This window comes from Musca autumnalis, unplaced genomic scaffold, assembly GCF_047663935.1.
Source record: "Musca autumnalis isolate F117 unplaced genomic scaffold, ASM4766393v1 scaffold_1, whole genome shotgun sequence".
NCBI classification, from domain to species: domain Eukaryota; kingdom Metazoa; phylum Arthropoda; class Insecta; order Diptera; family Muscidae; genus Musca; species Musca autumnalis.
Window position 1 is genome coordinate 121,048,635 of NW_027411644.1, and position 23,323 is coordinate 121,071,957.

General features: G+C 34.8%; 2 protein-coding genes across 2 annotated transcripts; one reads left to right on the forward strand and one right to left on the reverse strand.

The window, feature by feature from the left end:
- The first annotated feature begins 1,396 nt into the window (after window positions 1-1,396).
- On the forward strand, window positions 1,397-8,770 carry LOC141406239 (spatacsin). Its single transcript, XM_073991447.1, has 4 exons — window positions 1,397-2,762; window positions 2,822-7,008; window positions 7,978-8,139; window positions 8,193-8,770. The coding sequence occupies exons 1-4, from the start codon at window positions 1,632-1,634 to the stop codon at window positions 8,404-8,406; spliced, it is 5,694 nt and encodes a 1,897-aa protein (XP_073847548.1). The 5' UTR covers window positions 1,397-1,631; the 3' UTR covers window positions 8,407-8,770.
- On the reverse strand, window positions 8,761-21,858 carry LOC141406242 (uncharacterized). Its single transcript, XM_073991461.1, has 3 exons — window positions 21,619-21,858; window positions 21,178-21,498; window positions 8,761-10,984 (listed from the first exon to the last, which is right to left on the reverse strand). The coding sequence occupies exons 2-3, from the start codon at window positions 21,491-21,493 to the stop codon at window positions 8,910-8,912; spliced, it is 2,391 nt and encodes a 796-aa protein (XP_073847562.1). The 5' UTR covers window positions 21,494-21,498; window positions 21,619-21,858; the 3' UTR covers window positions 8,761-8,909.
- Between the last annotated feature and the right edge of the window lie 1,465 nt (window positions 21,859-23,323).

Here is a 23,323-nt window from a genome sequence, read left to right on the forward strand (position 1 = left end):
TACCTTTGCTACTTTTACTATTTTTAAAAGTAAAGGAACAGACCAAGGCATATTTATTAAAGGTAGAAGTGACAACCAGCTGTATTTTGCTACTATAAAATACTGTTTCTTCCTAAACGTGTAATAAAAATGACCTACGACTGTTCTGAATGCTTTATATTTACATTGTCATTCAAATTTGTTCTATTTTGGATGATTTTCAAAATGTATTTATGTGTGTCCTGAAAAAAATTTTGGAACGACCCTAATATTCAATATTTTCTTTGACAATTAATTTTCAATAACAACAATGTTGTTTTTGTAAATTTGTTAGTTGTTGTAATTCATGCACATACCTTCTATAAATTTGCCTTGGAACAGACTAACTAGGCGTTTACACTAGACAGTTTGTCTTCAAATACAACTCTGATTTACTAACACATACATACATTTGTCGTTTGTCTCCCAGCTGTCCATCATTTTTTCACAGACAGCCGGGTTAACAAAATTTTGACATTTTTTGTAAAAATGTGCGAGAAACTAATCGAAATGTGTTGAAAACAAAACAACGTGAACAAAAACAAAATATGTGAACGGAAAACAAAAGGAATTCGATGATTTTCATTCATAATTTTACAACTGTTTTTGCTGTTGTCTGGACGCCTACGTCACAAAGGCAAGTTTTGGGATTTTGACAACCAATACATGAAGTCAACTGTCCTGTCATTTGTAAACGCAGGGTAACAGAACGCAAAAACTAAAAGTGGTATGGACTTTGACAAACATAAAGGATGTCGAATGGATAAAAGAAGTGACAGCTCATATGACATTGATAGATAGTGCAAACAACCCTTTAACCTATCGTACAATCAACCACATACATTACAGCATCAATAGCGTCTGCGGGCTGTCACACGAAACTTTTCTTTTTTAATTAATTGCACCAGCTTTTGTTGTATTTTTATTATGATACAAATTCCGTATGTATGAAATTTGTCATAATTGGAACATTAAAAGCAAAACATATCAAAATGGGTTTGAAACAAGCCGGTCACCAAAAAAAAATACATTGTAATCAGCTGTGAGCTCTGCTATACCTTTCTTATTATACCATGTGGAAAGCTAATACCCCGGTTACACTTAATCGGATTAACACAGTGGGTTTGGATTTAAAATGTCAATTCCATAGCGCAAACGTCAAATAAATCCTCTCGAATTAATTAAATTGTAATTGGGTATCGAACGACGAATAGAGAGCATAAGCATGATAAAAATTATAATTTTCATATTTTTATGTTTGGTTTACATTCGGCGTCGTTTCGTGATTTCGAAGGCGTTTCGTGATTTCGCGCGGAATCAAGCTAAATTCGATTTTTTACAATTACAAACATAAACTGGCCCAGCCGACAAAATTGTCGGCGGCGGCTTCTTTAAAATGTTATCGGCGGCTCGGCTTAGCCGGCTGTGAGCCGATCGGCGCAGGTCTCTGGTTAGAAGTTCTCTTTAAAATACTCGTATAGAATAGTCCATTTAAATATCATAACAGTTTTAATTTCAATTTTAGAACAGTAAACATTCCATGTTATGAAGAACAAAGATCACAAAGGAAATCGTAACAGTTTCTTATCAGTTACATTTCCTCCGTTGGTTGCATGAAATGCAATCGTCGTACTGTTTATTTTCATCAAACGTTCCATACGAAGAAGACAATACAATACAAAATGGCCAGCAATGTAGATCGGGATAAAATTTTCAAGTTGTGGTCCGGAATTAGTGAGCTGGCTCTCATTAAGGAGGTGGCTACAAAAGGTGAACATATTGATTTGTGTATATCGTATTGGGCAAGGAAAAGAAAAATGCCCGTCAGTGATTACGAGTTCTTTTTTCACGATATCGTTCAGACTTATGTTACACGTCTTTTAAATGAACGACTCGTTTGTAAAGCTGAAATTGTCCTACGTAATGTTCATCGCGATGTAAAGTGTTTCTATTATCAGTTTGCATGTGAATGTAATGACCCGGAACTGCGAGAATTACTAATGGACCATTTGCAAAAAAAGTATCCACAAAACTTTGAAAGTGATATGCAAGATTTGCAATTTCATTGGAGCCTCTTAGAAAAACTAAGAAAGTCCGATGTAATTATGGCCGATGTAAAGAAACACATGAAACGTATTAATTTGGAAGCGTTGATGGCATTAGATACCGCTACAAAGCAACACATACTGATATCGTTGTACTTTGAAAATCGCAATGAAAACTTATTGCAGCACATCAATAAATTTGTCATGTGGAATTTTTTGATAGAAACAAAACAAGTAGACGAAATAATATCCTGGTTGTCCAGACAATCTGACCAGAAGTTGAATAAAGTAGCCCAGCCCAGTTTATCCGCTTTGGAAGATAAATACGCTGAATGGGCCATAGAGCCTGAAATGTACGAATATGCTATTCGATCTCTTCCCAATAGTAACGACGATGTGCTACGAAATTTATTTGCGGATGCAGGATACTTTTTTCCCGATGAAAGGAATAATGTCGAGACTGTCATTCAACGTATCTGTGTCAGCAATAGTTTAGACAGAAATCGAGATTACATCAAATCCTTGCCAATTGGCCGCTATATCTATGAACGGAGTTTTTATCATCTACTCTTGAATGATTTTGTTACAGTTCGACAACTTGAAGAAATGTCGGAAGAAATCAACGATAATAGTGATCTCCTTAATCTCATAATTGCACTTAAATCGTACAAGCCTGACAATTTGGATGGATTAAAGAAGGTTAGTAGAACTTTAGATCGGTTAAAATGAATAAATAATGAATATGCTCTTATTTCTAGATTAATCACTATGCTTCGAAATATATTCAACATACCAATGACTGTGATGATAACTTGACATTAGCTACACTCTTTGAGTTTCTTGCGAATCAACAATGCCTAGCTAATATGCAATGCTCCATAACGTCGGGAATATTTAAGTCGCTGACATATCTTAAAGTTGTTTTGTATCATGAAAATAACCATGCTGCTGTCAATCCACAAAGTATTCCCACGATTTATGACCTAGTAAAAACCTTCAAGGGTATTGATGTAAATCGTTTGTGCAAAGATGCAAATACGTTTAGCAAAATTTCTGTTGGTGATGGGGCAACGAATAAAAACAACCATCGTCTAAATTTTGTGCATTATATTAAGCAATCGAGAAGTGCCTATGCTGTTTACCTAATGTTGGTCGAACAATTACAAAACTATGCTCAGATAACAAAAACACATTTGCTTACGACCTGTGAAAGTGTCTATGAGCTGGCACTGCAGACACCGATCAACGATTTTGATGTCATTAGCCATTGTATTGCATTCTGCGAAATGCTTGGTTTCGATACACAACAATTGAGATGTGTTTTGAGACTACGCCAGTATTTGCAGTCCGCAAGCTACCCCAATGTGTGCCCTGACAGGAAAGGATTTAATTCAATCATTAATGAGGCAGAACGTTTGCTAACGGAAAGGTTGACCATTGAAGATGATACACAAATATTCCCGATCAACGAGTATAGTACAATAATGGCGTGCAAATCAATTTGTCCAAATACTTCATCCAAAGACAATGTGTCTCAAATAATGCAACGTTATGCAGCTCACAATGATTACTGGCACTTGTTAGTACTTGTACACTATTTTGAAATACCATTGGAGCAAATCAAATGTTTGGTAAAATATTTCAATATTCCCCCAATTGGTGACCATTTGCTGAGGGCACTGTCTACGTTATTGAATTCGAACTCTGATGGTACTACCATCAAGCGTCGTTCTAGCATTACTAAACGTCAATTACATTCGAATAGACAAAAGAAGTCTGCCGGAGATAGGCGAGCCATAAACACATCAGTAGAAACAATGACATCATCGATGACCTCAGGAAATGATATTCTAGGCACTCCTAATGGTATGACGGCCCAAAACAAACATGTATTTGCAGATTGTAGCATTGGTAGCCCTGATATATTCGCTTTGATTTTATTGAATATGGACTCATCGAATTCATGTAATGAAACATCTTCGGGAGATGTAGCTACATTTTTAGAACACTTGCAAAATGTCAATGCCAATAACAGGGATTCTGCCTGTGCTATTGTGAAATTCTTAAGAACATCAATAGATCAAAGGTTACCTATAATGGCTGTTTTGGCTGCATCTATAGCTGTGGGCGAAACGAAGTTTACACATTTGGAATGGTGCTGGTTGGTATGGTTGGCGGTCACAACAGACCAGTGGAACAATGTTCTGCGATTTGGCAATAGTCCACAGGAGTTTCCTTGGAATCTCATGGACCATCTAGTTTCTCAAAACCAAATAACTGCAATTGTACGAAGTTTTGAAATTTTCTTTCCCCATAACGGGCTAATCCATCTGTTTCGTTTCCTGCAACTGTCAACCCAGAATGAATTTAGCGATGCAAATGTCCATGAACTGCGTTTGTACTGTCTTGCATGGAGCAATGAAGAGATACGATTGCCATTGAATTTCCGTCCACAACGTGAAAAATTAATGAAGCGCACAATACGTCTGCTATTATTACATACCCAGAGTAACTTTGAATCAGCCGTCGATCAGCTTAAATTTCTATCCTGTGTATGTAAGTCGGGTTTAAGTGATATTACGGGACAATTAGACTTTTGTCTGTTAAAACAATTTTGTGAAATTTTGATGACAGTTAATGTATCGATGGCTCAGCGTTTTCCACTGAATTTTATTCAACTGCTTCAAGCCGAACAGAGTGATGTCAAGGAATATGAACGGATTTTAAAATGCGTGTTGGCAGCCAGGGAATATGACACGGCAGTACGATTAGCTTCGTTACTGCACAAGCCCATTAGTAATATAATCTATAGTAAATGGGTAACCTCCTTGGAATCACAATTGGATGTTCCATCACCAGCGAAATTTGATAATTACAAATTTCCATTTGATCAATATGAAAATGAGGTATCGGTTCATTCAATGCCCCCGGAAACATTGGTGAACTTTTTGCTACATGCTTCAGCACATTTGCCAGAAGATGCCCCCAAATCACGTTATACTGTCCTGCAAAAAGCCTTAAATGTCATAAAACATCATCATCTATTTCCTAATGAATCATTTGACCGTGATCAAATAGAGTACGATATGATTGTGAATTACCTAATGCTAGAGGATGCCACCACTGCCGATTTAACTCTATATCATTCGGAATATTATGAAGAAATCATGTTGTCCGAAAGAAGAGTTCTTTACAAAACCTTTTTGGAACTTAAAGAATTGGCCGGAATTGAAGATTTAAATATCAGCAATAAAATTGAATTGAATGAGATACAAGTGAAACGTTTAGAATCGTTGTTGCACCGTTTATTGGATGAGGGTGATATTGTTGAAGCTTTACGTTTGCAGGAATTGTTCGATATAAGACCGTTGGATTTACGTTTTATAGTATTTTGTATGGCATTGGCAGAGTCCATGTCAACGGTTTATTGTATGTCTGCAGATGAACGTCAATTACTGAGCGAAATTGAGCGCTCCTCCTTTTCCAAGTTTACGAAGAGGACTCTTTGCTCAGCTGGTGGAGGAGGTGCTGCAGCCTATTTATCTGACAGCTGTTCTACGCTAGAATTCGAAGAAATCCCATCAAAAGAAAAACAGGAAACATTAACAATATTGCAGGGTATTGCATCCAAACTAAAATATGGTATAAATATTGCTAGGCGAATTATTAGCTGTTATCGAGCCGCCATGTATTTAGATAAGGAATATGTCGATGTGTTGCGCACCAAAGATGTCCACATATTGCTGCAGAGTATAGCCGAAGAAGGCTGTTTGCATCGACTGTTGGTTGTTAGTGATATACTGACATCGACACATATGGAACCAAAGGAAATAGCTGAGCTATTGGCATTTGAAATCTCCACTGCTATTGTAAGACCACGATTTTATATATTTAGCCCCGATCAACAAGCAAAGTCATCATTTCGTAATGCCGACTTATGGGGTTACAATATTGACCGTGATCTACATTTGTTTCTGGAATTAACTCCAGATCGCACACAACTTGGCGCATGTCTCCTCGAATACTGTGATGCTCTTAAGGCATATCGTAAATACCAAGACAATAAGCCCTACAATGCCAATATTTATTTTGATCGTCTGGCGGAAATTATTGCTCGGTATGGTCTGCCCAATAACAGCGGCAATATCAACAGTATAAATGCTTCAGAAATTATTTCCCCTATTTCAAGTCAACCGCATCCACCTCAAGTACTGTCTCATAAAAAACAGAATATTATTTATGTGGAACTACTGATCAAAGCCCATCAAGCTTTTGTCCACGAATGTTCTATGGAAGGAATAGCAAATGTATTGAATCGTGCCAAAGCTCTAAATAGTATTCTGGCCCAGGCAAAGTCATGGTCTCTGATAGTGCGTATGTTAACTGGGATTGCACGTTATAGGGAAATGTATTTCTGCTTTGATACATTGATCGAAAACGAACAATTTGAATCATTGCTTGGCCAATTTGATGAAGAGAAAACAATTGGTTTGCGTCAAGCTATTTTAGCCTATCTAAGAGAATATTGTGCCCCACAGCAGGGAAAGGAACTATTTAAATTGGCAGCTTTGCACTTCCTAATGTACAAAGATTTGGCTGAGTTGTGGGAACAAGATGCCGAAGAAATTCAAGTAAATGTAAATAACACAGCAAGTTTAACAGACGATGGTGATATCAAGAAACTACGTTGTACTCCCGACATAACTAACCAGCTGAATAAGTCGCTCGAATATTATGTACACGCAGCAGAGAATTACCTACAGGACAATAAACTACTGTTGGCCCAGAAAAGCGCTGCCAAGGCGGAATTGACAGCAATGCAAATCGATTTAGTCACCAAGGCTCTGGAGAAACCACCAGCACCTTCTGGAAATTATTTGTGCCCTTGTGTAATTCAATTAAAATCTCGTCAACAGTTTAAAAATTTAGTCAACGACGAATTAAGGTAAGTTATCCAAAACATAAAATATGTATATCGATTTTAAGTTGCCACCGTGGTGCAATGGTATGCACACCCGCCTTGCACGTTTTAGGTCGTGGGTTCGTTTCCCAGACCAGTCAACATCTGTAATTTTGGCGACATTTCCCGAGTATTTCAGCCATGTAAAACTTCTCTACAAGTAGGTCCCATATCGAAGGGCTAATATGAATCGGAGTGCACTCATTGATATGAGAGAAGTCTCCCTTGTCCCGTATGGGAAGTTTGTGGAACAATTTTATTATATATTGATTTATGTATGACGAGTTTATTGCAAAATACGTGAAATCTATAGGTACTGAATTGTGGGGGGGGGGGGCGGGGGGGGGTTATACCAAATTATTGATATATACCAAAAATTCTTAGAAAACAAACTTCTGATAGAGAATTCGAAATATTAAATTACGTTGAACAAAGTTCGGAGCAATTTTTCGAAAAGGTTTAAGAGTTATCGCAAGTACATTTTAATATGTGTATCTCAGGAAGTATGGACTTACTCCGCTAAAACAACTTTCAAGCAACAATTCAAATAGATTCTATATGAGTCCTCAAACTGCACTTTTCCTAAATTGTATGTGCAGGTACCGTCGGGACCGATCAGAACTCCCTGCGAGAGTTATTTTGCGAATTTGCCTTTTTAGTTGGTGTCATCAGGATTTCTTGAATGTCATTATCTATGGACTTGCCCCGAAAACATTCTACCGTCGTCAAGGTGGCCGCAAGGACTACCTGCTTAAAAGTCTTCAAAGCGTATAGGTGCCTTTAAATTTCACTTTTTCCGAATTTCGTGTGGGAGGTACCCGAAGGAGTGGGCCGATATAGTCCATAATCGAATGATCAGGTGATCAGGCAAAATTTCAAATATTTTATATATATTTCTTTCTTAATTATCTCACATTTTATCCTACTTCTAATGATATTTTTTAAACTTTTTAGTGTTCCACAAGCCTTAATACTTAGCCGAGCTTATGGTTACGATATCAACTGGTCAGAGGCACTACTTTCCCAATACATTATTCAAGTCAATAATTCCTACTTTATCGATTTTCTCCAACAAATTGATATTACCGATGATATTATCGAAAATGTTGTTAAGGGGTAAGCAAAATGCATTTCATTTTACCACACACAATAATTTTGAGAAATTTCAGATTTCAAGTGTATAGTAAACAGAATCTAATAACTAAACGAATGGATGAAAATATCGCCCAATTAATTGAAATGGCTTCATCTTTAACACTCAAATATAAATTGGCATCGTTGCTCACCTTAAAGTCGACAATATTATCGTTGATAAATAGTGATAGTATACACTATTTGAGGGACATGAAGTTTGGTCGCCGTGAGGAACATCGTAACACATGACTACAGATGTCTAGTAGTATTACAATTTAAGAAATACCAGCGACGTCAAACGTGATATTGCTTAACAATGTTGGCAATCAAATAACCAAATAATTTTTGAAACCCAGAACATTAACTATTTTATACACACACTTTACATATTTCCATTAATACAACATTTATAAAGTAAAAAAAAAAACAATATTTGAATGTGTCACAACAGGTTTTGCAGTAAGTATATTTGGTTGAATAATTTGGCATACAACATGATCCTTTGGAAGAATCGGCGTTGTAATTAGTCCTTAAATTACAATACTTTTCGTATCCCTAAATATGAATAAATAAACCAGTCTGTTAGTCAATCACTTGACACAATTTAATATTATTTAGATTATGAACTTCATTATTTCCATACAAGTGTTTATGTATGTACAAATGCTGTATTTTATTTTAACCAGGATAGACCAAAAGAACATATTTATGTATGAGTATATGTCATTATGCACTCACTTCCTCCACTACCTCTAATTACTTTTTACATCACCATAAAAAGCTGGTAATTCCGATTGTAATCGCAATAATCGTACATACGTTACCAAACGCCAGTCTTGGGAACCTTCGCTTGCCTGCACAAACGTTGACATATAGGATACAAGTTCCTGAGAACCGTCTTGATCTAAATCCGCAATAAGCATAGAGTTCTCTTGATTATTTAGATCCGGCTGACAGACCACTGCTTTGCGATCATTTCGACAAAACTGTACGATATTACTCTGCGAGGTATTCTCGATGCGGGTTTCAGTACCAATAAAAAGTACCAGTATTACCGATTCGGTAATCAGTTGCATCTTATAGTTATCCATTAGAAGATTTGGACCAGCTGTTTTCTTGTTTGTCGTATTCGAGATGGAAGTACTGCGCTTCGAACGCGGAGCTATCGCATCAAAATTAAATGAACTACGTTTATGTATAACGTGATCGAAGGCATCATATTCCTCGTCATGTTTCAATTCACGTTGATGGGCATTGCTTCGTTGATTGTCTTCTTCGCTATGCACGTGATTTTGTTTGTATGTTTTTGAAGTGTTGTCTTTGGTTGGACTCTTCGTTGACTTGGATTTCATTTTGGCCGTTTGGGTCTTTTGAGCCGTTTCATTTCCACGTGGATTGCTATTGCTACCTGATGATTGTCCACTGGTTGGCGATTCAGTTTTCCATTTCCAAAATTTCATTACAAAACCCGACATATTGGGTTTTGTGTTCTTGAAATGCCATTGGGCCGGGACCATTCCATACATGCCGCTGCTTGTAAAATTCCGCACCGTATACGCTTTTCCATTACGATTCTCACTTAGAATAAAGGTAACATTACAATCTTCGGGACACTTGCCACGATTTTCAACAATAAGTTCGCGACCATTTAGCGAATAGATGTTACGTTGTGAGTCAATGTCTTTTCGTTGGCCGTAGTGGCGGTGGTGTTGGGATATTTTCGAGGCCGGAACAAGTTTTTGGCCTATAAGAGATTTATTTGTGATGAGGGAGAACAACTCTGCCAATGTTTTAGACCGCTGCGCTTCAGTTTTGTTGTGAATACAATTGAAGGAAACTGTTTGACCATTTTCTAATTGTAGCTTACGCACAATATCACATTCGATGACCTTAAACCCTTCACCTATTATTTGACCGTTGCGTCCAGATAGAATTCTTAAGAAATTTCTTTGTATTGGTTCGATTTTATTTGCTGCCTCCCCTTTACGTGGCACGTGTTTATTTGACTGGTGATCTGAAGCAGAAGTAGTTACCATTAAAATATCGAATACGCCGTCTCGATCCAAGTCTGGTAATATTATGGGGAAATCCAGTGCGTCGACTTTATGGGGGGAACGTTCTTTACAGCGCCAATGCCACTGTCCAGAAACAGGATTTATGGCACCTAATTCTCCGTACTCATCAATAATAAGGCAATCAGTCCGTCCGTTTTTGTCAACATCGAGTAATGTACAATCAATGGCAACAGGCTCATCTTCCATTTCATCATACCAAGCTACAGCTCCCGAACTTCCAATCAGAGAAATAATACCATTACGTTTTGCATTGTCTGGCCGAAATTCCGGAAAGAAGGCATCACCGCGATACAAAAATATCAAATTATTCTCCCAACTTCGTACTCCTGTAACGATATTCACACCAGCCTTCAATTCAATTTTCGTATAATTATTTAGCCAGTTATGCGTTTTGACACGATCGATTGGTGCTGGGCAGGAGCCATCTTCACTGCATGGAATCACCCATACAAAAACTAATACCGTTAGTACACACAACAAAAGAGAAGCTATAAAACAACATCGTCGTGCAGGAGACATCGGTTCAAGTGGAATGTCCTTTGTACAGTCATTTCCACCAAGTATAGCCACATTATCGGCGTCTGTTTGATTGCGTTCGTCGTATTCATTGCTAAAAGTGGAAAAGTTATTTGCCGAATCACATGGACCACCACCATCTGATGCCATGCCTACGTCTGACATCATAACAGATCGCAAATATGTGTTTTGTACACTGCCGCTGTTGTGCATGTTGTCCACCTTATGACCGTTAGCTGGAAGTAATAAGATAAAATAGTTCTAGATCAGTAGAGACTTCAATATAATATATGTACATATATGAAAAAATATTATTTTTTTAAATCCACGTCCATGAAAAAATATTTTTTTTTTAAATCCACGTCCATGAAAAAATGTTTTTTTAAATCCATGTCCATGAACAATTTTTTTTTTTTTTTTTTTTTCCCTAGGGGGAGCCTGTAACCCCTATAGGGCGCGTCCCCAGGTGGCGGATAGGGGAAAGCTTCCCAGATATGGGTGGTAGGACGGAAATCAAATACGTCCCGCGGACCAACAGGTAGCTGCGTCTGCCTTAAATTAAGCGGCAGCAAACAGCGTCTGTACTCCATTGGAGCGGCTGAGTATGTGGACGGAAAACTATAAACCCATCAGAAGGCAAGGGGAAACCACTGATGTATTCCCTCCCTAGAAAACCATACAATTATGAACAATGAATCAAATACACGGCCCTTAGTCTCCGGCAATACAAGGGTGCTAAGAATCCCCGGAGGTAAAACAAAAAGAAAGCTAAATATCGGTACCTGGAATGTAAGAAGTCTCTACGAACCAGGAAAACTAGCCAACACAATAAACGAAATGAACCATTACAACATAGACATATTGGGTGTAAGTGAAACATGGTGGCCTGATAATGGCGAGTTTACATCTAACAACACAAAGGTATACCACTCTGGCAATCAAAATAACAACCACCGGAATGGAGTTGGAATCATAGTAAAAAAGAATATTGCGAATTCTGTAATAGGATTTATACCAAAATCAGATAGAACAATGCTCATAAAAATAGAAGCAAAGCCTATGAATATAAACATAATACAAGCGTACGCGCCAACTGCAGATAAAAGTGATGAAGAAATTGAAGTATTCTATGACGAAATCACATATTTATTAAAAACCACAAAATCCCATGAGATAAATATTATCCAAGGTGACTTTAACGCAAAAGTTGGAGAAGAAGCTGTACCTAGTGTATCGGGAAAATACGGACTTGGAGATCGAAATGAAAGAGGGGACAGACTGATTCAATTCTGCCAAGAATATAAAATGAAAATAACAAACACATTTTTCTGTCTTCCCAAAAGAAGACTGTATACTTGGAAATCTCCACAAGATCGAAAAGACAACATTGTGAGAAATCAAATAGATTATATAATCATAAATAAACGGTTTTTCTCATGCATAAAGAAAACATCCACTTATCCAGGAGCTGACGTGCCATCCGATCATAATCTTCTATTAGCAAATATGTGTTGCAGAATATCCCTAGCAAGGAAAACGGTTGGGCGAAGGAAATTTGCTGTGGAGAAACTTGATAACCATAATACACTCGCAGTTGTGAAGCAACATATAAATCGTGAATTAGACAATATAAACAGGGAGGAAGTAGAGAACATATGGAGTTCTATCAAAAATACATTAAAAAATATTGCCAGCAATAACCTAGGAAACTACAAAAAACCTAAAAATAAAGAATGGATGACAAACGACATACTCAAATTGATGGAAGAGCGTCGAAAATATAAACACATAAATTATGAAATATACTTTGAACTTAAAAGAGAAATTCAATCGGCAATACGAACCGCAAAAATTGAGCACTTAAACAAGCAATGTCAGGAAATTGAACGTCTGCAGGCGCTTCATGACGACTTCAATTTACATAAACGACTTAAAGAAGCCTCAGGAGTATATTACAAATCAATACCGAAAATACTATATATTAACAACAAAGCTGTTTTTGAGACAAATGAAAAAATAATAGTATGGAGTGAATACATAAAACAAACATTTACTGACAGTAACCGATCAAACAACGTTTCGGCTAACCAACAACCACTCACAGGGAACCCAATATCTAAAACTGAGGTGGAATCTGCAATAAAATTATTACGTAATAAAAGATCTTGTGGACCAGACGAAATTCCTTCCGAATTACTAAAATTGATAGACGACGAAAACATACAGCTTTTAGTATTACTTTTTAACTACATATACGACTCAGGCAGATACCCCCAGGACTGGCTGAAATCTACTTTCATCACAATTCCGAAGAAAAACCACCCAAGACAATGTACCGATTACAGACTAATAAGTTTGATGAGCCACGCTCTCAAAATATTTCTAAGAGTTATACATTCCAGAATATATAAAAAATGTGAAGAATACATGGGGCTATCGCAATTTGGATTTAAAGAAGGCATGGGTACGAGAGAAGCCCTACTCTCTATACAAGTTTTAATACAGAAATGTAGAAATGTACAAAAGGACGTATACATTTGTTTTGTGGATTATGAAAAAGCCTTCGATACCGTACAGCATGACAAAATGGTGGAAATCCTCATTTCTATTGGCATCCAAGGAAAGGAACTACAGTGTATCAAGGAACTATATTGGAACCAAACAGCACAAGTCGACATTAATGGAGAACTTACAGAATCCATTGCAATATCGAGAGGAGTTAGACAGGGCTGCATACTATCACCATTACTATTTAATATTTACGCCGAAAGAATTTTTCAAGAATCAGTCTCTAACGTTCGTAAAGGCATATATATTGGTGGAACATTCGTCAACAACATCAGATATGCAGATGATACCACGTTAATTGCAAGTAGCCTGTCAGAATTACAATTCCTTTTGACTCGTCTAAATATCTGTAGCGAAAAGTATGGGTTAAAGATCAACATCCCAAAAACTAAATATATGATTATATCCAAATCCAGAAACGAAGAAACAACCGAATTACAAATAAATAATGTACATATAGATAGAGTACAGACTTTTAAATATCTCGGCGTCAAAATAAATGAAAACTGGGATAACACAAAAGAAATACGATGCAGAATAGAAATGGCGAGAGGTGCATTTTTCAAATACAAAAATGTCTTATGCAGTCATGACATAAACATGGAAACAAAAATTCGATTTGTTAAAACTTATGTCTGGTCGGTCTTGCTGTACGCCTCAGAAGTATGGACGCTAAAAGCCGTTGACATAAAGAAACTAGAATCTTTTGAAACGTGGATTTATCGACGTATCCTAAAAATCCCATGGACACATTTGATACCCAATTCAGTAGTTCTGACAAGGGTTAATCGAGAACGTGAACTAATTACAACAATAAAAAGAAGAAAAGTGTCATATCTTGGACATATAATGAGGAACCGAAAATACAAGCTGCTCCAAACCATAATCGGTGGAACGATAGAAGGGAAGCCATCCAGAGGACGGAAAGAAACATCATGGATTGACAATATTCTGAAATGGACCGGCATTGAAAATTTCTCATTCCTACTGAGTGAAGCCAGAAATAGAGAAGCTTTTATGGAGATCACGAATAATATATGAATATACCTTAAAATTTGTAACAAATAATGATATATAATTGTATTGGTCGCTTATATTCGGAGATCGAATATGCAAATAAAGAAGAAGAAGAACAATTTTTTTTTAAATCCACGTCCATGAAAAAATATTTTTTTAAAAATCCACGTCCATTAAAAAATATTTTTAAGCAAATCCACGTACATAAAAAATATCTGTTAAAAAGCTCACGTCCTTGAAAAAATATATTTTTTTAAAAAATCCTTCTCCGTCGGTGGGTGTCCTGTCTGTCGGTCAAAAGACACAGACTGTTTTGTGTGTATGAGTTGCAATCCCTCCTATTTTCCTTTATTGACCCCACAGCCCTGTTAAACTATTGAAGTGGCTGAAAAAATATTTTTTTAAAAAATCCACGTTCATGAAAATCTTCTTCTTCTTTATTTACTCATCCGTTATCCGGATATAAGTGATCGTACAATTCATTTTGTTTTTTAATATTTATCGCATTATATTTATTTTATAGTATAGTGGTTGTCAGCTCTCTGTGTCTTGCAGCATTCAGCAGATCAGTTTCGTCGGTATGACCTGTCCAGTCCATGATGTTTTTGAGCCAAGATGTTTCTTTTCTTCCTCTAGCACGCCTTCTATCAATTTTTCCTTTTAAAATTGCTTGTAAAATGTTGTATTTGTTGTTCCTTAATACGTGTCCAAGATATGCTATTTTGCGACTTTTTATTGTTGTTATTATCTGCCGGCTTACATTCATCCTTCTTAGTACTTCGTCATTAGAAATTTTCGCAGTCCATGGTATTTTCAGTACTCGCCGGTAAATCCACATTTCGAAGGCTTCCAATTTTCTTTCATCAGAGGATTTGAGCGTCCAAACTTCTGTTCCATACAGCAGCACCGACCAAACATAGAATTTTATAAAACGTACTTTCGTTGTTACGTTTATGTCATGGCTTTTCATAAGTTTGTTGTATTTACAAAAAGCATCTCGCGCCATCTCTATACGACTTTTAATCTCTTTCGAGGGATCCCATTGGTCGTTTATTAGTATCCCTAGATATTTAAAAGATCGCACTCTTTCAATTTCTGTACCTTGTACTTTTAAGGTCACACCTGCATGGGGATTTTTTCTGCTTATGACCATATATTTCGTCTTCTTCATGTTTATTTTAAGGCCATATTTCTCACTTACACGTGCAAGTTTCTCTACAAGTTTCTGGAGACCGGATATACTTCCAGCCAGTAACGTGGCATCGTCCGCATACCTTATGTTATTAATTATTTTCCCATGAATTTTTATTCCGACGTTTTTTCCTTCTAGCGTTTCTTGGAATATTTTCTCTGAATATACATTAAACAATAAGGGAGATAGAAGACAGCCCTGTCTAACACCCTTTGAGATGCCAATTTCTTTTGTTGGTTCTCCACTTACTTCAATTCTTGCCGACTGATTCCAATAGAGACTTTTTATGCACATAAGTTCATTGTCTTGCATTCCTATATTATGTAATATTTCCATTAATTTATCGTGTTTGACGGTATCGAATGCTTTTTCGTAGTCAATAAAACACATGAATACATCCTTCTGGGCATCCCTACATTTTTGTGTTATAATTTGGATGCAGTATAGTGCTTCTCTTGTACCCATTCCTTCTTTAAACCCAAATTGGGTATTTCCCATGTGTGCTTCACATATTTTGTATATTCTACTATGAATAATCTTTAGAAATATCTTCAAGGCATGACTCATTAAGCTAATGAGTCTGAAGTCACTGCATTGTTTTGCATTATTTTTCTTGGGTATTGCGATGAAGGTTGATTTTAGCCATTCTTGTGGATAGTTTCCAGTGTTGTATATGTAATTAAAAAGGTTGACTAGTAGGCGTATATTGCTGGAATCAATAAGTTTCAGTAATTCTGATGGGATTTCGTCCGGTCCTGTAGCCTTTCTGTCTTTCAATGATTTTATAGCGCGTTCTACTTCGCTCTGCGTTATAGGCGTCCCTCTTCTTGGAATTTCCGAAACATCCTCATAAGATGATCGTTCGCTATCAGTAAAAAGATTGGTAATATATTCCTCCCATATCTGCTTCCTTCCCTCCAAGTCAAATACAGCTTCATTGTTTTTGTTAATTAGAACTGGATTGGTTATTTTCTTTCCATATACTCCGGCGGCTTCCTTTAGCTTCTTGTGGAGGTTAAAATCATCGTGTATACTTTGTAGAAATTCAATTTCCTGGCATTTGGCATTCAAATTCGCATTTTTGGCTGTTCGGGTCGCAGATCGTATCTCCTTATTTATCTCCCAGTATTTTTCATAGTTTTTATTTCTGTACTTGCTTCGCTCATTCCATAGTTCTCGAATCTCGTCGGTAATCCATTCTTCTGTTCTTGATGATGTTCGCTTTCCCAGAGTGTTCTTTGCAGTCGTGTTTATAACATCTTTCACCTTGTTCCACAATTCGTGCATATTTTCTTCATTCAACTGTTGTAGTTGTCCATGTATATTGTTTTGCAGCTCATGTTTAGTTGCCGAGTCTTTAAGTTTTTCAATATTCATTTTATTTTGGGGCTGTTTTGTCCGACTTGATGCGAGCTTAATTCGTATATTTGCCACGAGTAAGTTGTGATCCGATGGCACATCTGCTCCAGAAGGAAGAAGAAGAAGGAAAAAAACTCCGCACGGAAATACATTTTTTAAACACTCCACGTCCGTGAAAATACATTTTTTAAAAACCCCACGCCAAAAAAAAAAAAAAAACATTTTTAAATAATCAAAGTCCATGAGAAATACATTTTTTTTAAAAATCCTCGTTCATGAAAATACATTTTTTAAAAAATCCACGTTCATGAAAATACATTTTTTAAAAACCCCACGCCCAAAAAAAAAACATTTTTAAATAATCAAAGTCCATGAAAATACATTTTTTAAAAACTCCACGTCCATGAAAATACATTTTTTTAAAAAATTCAAATCTATGCAATTAATTTTTTCATTTTTTAACTTTATTATATACTGTCGCGCATATCTACCAAGGCACATTTATATAAGGTCGATGCATGAATTACAACAACTAACAAATTTGCAAAAACTACATTGATGGTATGGAAAATTTAATGTCAAAGAAAATATTGAATAATAGGGTCGTTCTTAAAGTTTTGTCAGGAAAAACACAAATACATTTTGAAAATCCTCTAAAATAAAAACAATTTGAATCAAAATGTAAATATAAAACATTTAGAACTGTATTGCGTCCTTTTAGTTACACCTTTGAAATGTAGTTCAAATTCTTACTTTGCATTTAATGATCTTTTCATAGAATATTTGTTTTTGAAATTCTCATTAATCAAAAAAAAAATAAAAATAAAAAAATTAATATTATTTATACATATTTACATATGTTGCTCTTATTATGAATGCTGTATTTCTTTTGGAGTAGTTTAAAATCCTTTCCATTCTTGGAGTATCAAAATTCAATTAATCAAAATGTTTTTTATTTACATTTTTTATTTTATAATTACAGCCCCCTTTTTTATACATAGTAATTATTATTATTATTATTTTTTTTTTTTTAGTAGTTCTAATATCCCTCCCTTGTTATATTTAAGCTTTTTTATATATTATTAAAGTGAACATTATACTGTAGTATACAGCCTTAAGGTTGAAAGACTGGGCATATGAAAATTGAAATAAATAAAAATTAAAAAATTAAACGAAGTATTTTCTGGATGAAAATTTCGAATTTTTAAATATCATGACCCTATTACATTTTGAAAACCCAATATAAAAAAAATTGAGAATACAGCAGATTGTCATATCTACCTTCTACAAATATGCCTTGGTCTAAACTAACAACATTGGAAAGGCTAAGACGCTGGGTTCCAAGAAAGGCAAACATTTCAGCTGGAGTGCAGAGAGACCAAATTGTCAGAATAAAACTATCGGAAATGGAAGATAACACTGTACAACAAAATCGATTTTTTTTTTTTTAAATTTTGACTCAGTATGGAATAAATTTTAATTAAGAGTCTAAAAGTTTAACAAATAATTTCTACCTATAATATCTAATTTTGTAACGTAATTTTCTTAACAAAGTATTTTACTCAGATATCTAGTTTGTTGAAATTTTGTGTAGAATATTTCTGCTTTTAACACCTTTCGTCTAGAACTAAATTTCATGTTACTTTCATGCATCAACTCGAAAAAGGAACAAAACAAAATTAATTAAAAAAATATTTGAGTGTTTTGTTGGCAAACTTGATGTATATATTTTCTTGATATATATTGCAAATACATATTTTATTTATTCGGCGACTTATATTGAAATTTGATGGAGATTATTTTTGTCTTTGACGGCTTCTAACTAGAATGAAGTTTTGTGGGATGAAACTTTATAAACTCAGATAAAGTACAACATTAACCCTAAAACGTGATTTTACTTTTGGCTGATTCCTGGGTACCTATTCTCTAACTTTTTAACAACTTTACTCATTGTTTATTTTACAACAATTCCATTTGTTTGTTTTGTAGTTGTTACAAAAACAAAAGAAATTTTAACAACTTTTTAATCGATAAAAGTTATAGAATTCCTATACTGGTACGTTTAGGTACGATTTAGAGTTTTGGTGTATTCGGGGACCTATAGTAAAATTTTATGACAAATAATTTTGTAGAATATTTTGATCTGATACGATCACATTTTAAAGGAGTTTTTAAACGTTTTTGAAAAAGGGACCAACAAGACCACTTTAGTGACTCGCATGAGGGTTAATTTTTCAATAAAAAGATACCCCGTATTGTTGTCAGTCATATTGCCAAAGACACTTTATACCTAAAATGCAAGGATTCCAAGAAATCTGATATCGAATATTTCAAAACCTGTAGAAATGGACGGAACTTGCCACGCCTATTTAGGTTACTTCCCGACGTAAACTTTCAAAACGCCGATACACGTGTCTTCTTTTTTCGGTCCTCTTTCATAATCTGGTCGAATTATCTCGTAATTATCTTTTGTGTTGTATAGTGTAATTTTCAATCTGAGAACACATGAAAGGAGTGACCAGACAAAGACTTAAGTAGTCCAATTGTATTTCTTGAACTTGACTTGTTCGGAATTCTCAATCGAATTTAATACAAATTATCTTCTATTATATGGTTAAAATTTCGGTTATCAGTTCAAAACCTCATAGGTATTTTTAAATAAAAAAGTTAGAAAAAGTAAATTATAATATTTTTTAATGATTATCTTTGCATTATAACACCAAAAAGCATTTTCAGATATAATTTAAACAATGCACTATAGGTAATTTGCCCTGTTTTTGAGACAAAAATTAATAACAGCGGAATTAAAGGATTTTTTAAATTTTTAAATTATTTATGTGTAAAAGTGAGATAAAACAAAGATTTTTACAGATAAATTCGGATATAAGGAACAACGATTATAAGCAACTACGTATATAACGAACAAAGCTATTTTTTCCAATGCCATTTTCATTAGTTTTCTTATACACAACAAACTGATGAAAACGATCACGGTAGTAAGTAACACAAATTTTGTCCCCGCGAGTAGATTTTGCAACGAATTGTTACTACAGTTTTGTATATTTTTTGAATATACGTTAATAAAGACGAGTTTAGTACTCCTTTAAACCGTATTAATGATTAATATGTAATAGACATATAAAATAAAGCTTACTACTGCCGCACAGTTTATAGAAAACCACGGATATACCGAACAATTTGTCGCCATTACTTATTTTACTTGTAATGAAACTGTAAACAACAATATTTTTTACAATTATTATTTATTTCCTCAACCAAAACTTCCACAATTTTAAGACTTTTTATTGAGAAGTAACCTAATAAAAACTCATAAATATCAAAAAACGGGCAAAATCGGGTTTTGAAACCTAGTAATACCAATGCAGAAGACTTTCAGTAATGTGTTATAGGTGGCAAAATCACGGCCAAATACGGCCAATTTAGTATAAGTCTATATGAAGTGAGTTTAAGAAAAATAAAATATTTATTTCTGACTTTTTGTGTTTTTTGGTCGCTACCCAAAATATTTAAGCTATATTATATATGAAATAAATTCCTCTCGCAATTGCCAATCTATTCCATTTTACATATATTTATATTTGGTTTATTTTTCCGCGGTTTTAAGAACATTGAAATATGCCTCACAATATATATTTTTTTAGTTCTTCTTCGAAATTCTAACTTTGACTGAAATTTAAACCGCGATAATGACGCTGTTTTGAAAAATATCATTCATATTAATAAATTTTGACATGTTCTTTTTTCAATGCCAACTAAAAAATTATTATTATTAAAAGTAGCAAAATCGACTTTTTGCCTCAAAAACAGGGCAAATTACCTATAGTGCAATGGGTAAAACAAAAGTTTAGGGGTCGATTATGGATAGCAACTCAACTGTAATTGCGTTGCCAGAAGAGAAAATCATAGAATTAAAATAAATGAAATGACAGAAATTTTTGCCGAATTCATTTAATATCAGTGTTTTAAACCTTAAGCTACTAATTTAATTGTAAAAAGTATAAATATCAATACGGAAATAAACATTTTTAATATTAAATTTGCTGTGGGCTATGTAACTGGAATTGGGTTGCTATCCATAATCGACCCCTTAGATTGCATTTGGAGCAATTTGGATAATACTGAAATAACAGCGTAGTCTAAATATAAATTCCTCTACATCATCCCCTAAAGTACTGCATGTACATATTAACGCTACAAACACTCCCCACACACATATGTACATTATAAACTGATGTAAATAGAAAACAATATTAAGAACATTGACATGCTTACCAATTATTTTGGAATCTGTATTCTGAAATTGAGAATTTTTATATAAATTTCGCTCCAGTTGTCGTTGACGTTCAATTAATAGTTTGCGACGATTCTGTTGGTATGATTTAGGCTGCAAATTTAATGTATTGGGCGGTACTCGTCCCTTGGTCTTTAAATTTAGGTGCGCTTGCTGTTGTAAAAACAGTTCTTTCTGTCTATGGATTTGATGATGTTTTGTTGAATTATGTATCTCTTCTTCAGATTCTGAATCCGAAATTGCTTGGTTCAATGGAGCATAGATGCCCTGGTGTTGCGGCGTTTCCATTGACAACATTTTGACTAAATATATAAAAAATAAATTAGAATGTAAATTATCGGTATGTATGTACATACAAAGGTACATACATATGTATGTCTATGCAAAAAATCAATAGGATGTATATACACTGCTGTACTTACTGTGAAATTAACAAATATGTTACGTTGCTTCAGAATCATCCACATATTTTTTTAATTTAATGCATCAAAGTTTCAAGATGTTTTGTTTTTAATTCAGTTTCCTTTAACTGCCACTGGATTGTTAACAAAGTTTTGCTATTCAGTATTTCTTATACCTTAAACAAACTGGACAATATGGAGCGGAAATGTATTACTGTAAGTTTACGAACAGTTCAATGAATGGTTGTGTATTTTTGGAATAACTGCTACAGTCGAATACAACTCTGAAGATACAGGAAATATAAAAATTGTAAATGTTGTACCTTACATGTTAACGGATGGCCGTATTTACATAAGTACGTTAAACAACATTGAATGCTTTTTAAAATTCAAATCATTTTAATTATTGGCTTAATTTACACAGTAAACAATAAAAAAGAACTTTTAGAAATAGTGGGTGTGTGGCATGTATTTTAATATAATAAATTTATTTTCTACAAATTTTAAGTGAAACTAATTGTGCAATGGTCGATGTTAATTTGGTTTCTTCTTTTGCATTATTTTTTATAGTAAAAACCCGATCGCTTATCTGAACTCGAAAGAGGAAAGCTGAAAACAGATACAACGTTTGATTAAAGTTTTGCGTTGGGCGTCGAGAAAAAAACAACAACAACAGGGCGACGACGACACCAAAGTCCAGCGTTTATCTGTTTGTCGGCATATATTTCAAATGAATTTGAATTTTTCGGCATCATGCCCAACAGTGTAAAAACGGCCAAAACGACACAAAACTTTACCCAAACGTTGTATGTGTTTCCAGCTTAAAGCCTAAAACAGAATAAACGCTGGGGACGTTATTACACAACCAACCAATATGCTACGATCGTGGTGGTTTTATTCAGCTCATCAGGTATATCGGATGTGAATGGCTAGAAGACAAAGGCTGATTTTGATAACTTCTATTTATACAACCATTATTACAAAGTATTATGAAGTATTTTTGAAGCCTTTTTCTTTCTTATTAAGTCAGCCTAGTGTCTTGTCTAGAGAATCATTTCTCAATACATACACATTTATAGGTACTTTACACGATATGTATTTTACATATGGGTTGTCACTTTTTATATACAAAATGTATACGCAAAGTGACAACCCATATGTAAAATACATATCGTGTAAAGTACCCATTACAATCGAAGATGGGTTTTCTTCATGAATTGTAATGCTTTCCATTTCGGATGTTTGATATGATAGATTGGCAGTGCCTTAGAACGCTAAGACCTCGACAACATTGTCTGGTTGTTGGAGAGGACCCAGGTTCAAACCTCCGAATAAATTAAATTGTAAAAAAAATATAAATATGTTTCAACAAATTTCGAGTCGATCGGACAAAACTTGGCTCCGCAAACTGCTTTATGCATTTTTTCAGAAAACTATGCAATATTTTTCAACAAATAAATCCGAAAGTACCTTTTAGATGAAAGAAAAATCTACAAAAATTTGGTAGATTTTTTGTAAAAAATTCATGAGTTATAGTTGTTGTAGCATCATAGAAACCTACGAAGAAGCATATGTTTGATGCTGGGTTGGCAGCCGCTGACCGAAACACTATGGTTCCGGGTCAATCCGGTGGCTATAGTGGGCACAGCTTTCAAAAATTCCATTTCAAGAAAACTGCGTTTAAAACTTCGATATTACGTACAAATCACAATGATTTTTTTCCTTT

What these genes read in the sequence shown, in the direction of transcription:
- LOC141406239 (XM_073991447.1), top strand. Translation starts at nt 1,632, where the DNA reads ATGAAATGCAATCGTCGTACTGTTTATTTTCATCAAACGTTCCATACG. An exon ending in TTAGTCAACGACGAATTAAG is followed by an intron (nt 7,009 to 7,977) that starts GTAAGTTATCCA and finishes TAAACTTTTTAG; the next exon opens with TGTTCCACAAGCCTTAATAC. An exon ending in ATCGAAAATGTTGTTAAGGG is followed by an intron (nt 8,140 to 8,192) that starts GTAAGCAAAATG and finishes GAGAAATTTCAG; the next exon opens with ATTTCAAGTGTATAGTAAAC.
- LOC141406242 (XM_073991461.1), bottom strand. Translation starts at nt 21,493, where the DNA reads ATGTTGTCAATGGAAACGCCGCAACACCAGGGCATCTATGCTCCATTG. An exon ending in TACAGATTCCAAAATAATTG is followed by an intron (nt 10,985 to 21,177) that starts GTAAGCATGTCA and finishes TATTACTTCCAG; the next exon opens with CTAACGGTCATAAGGTGGAC.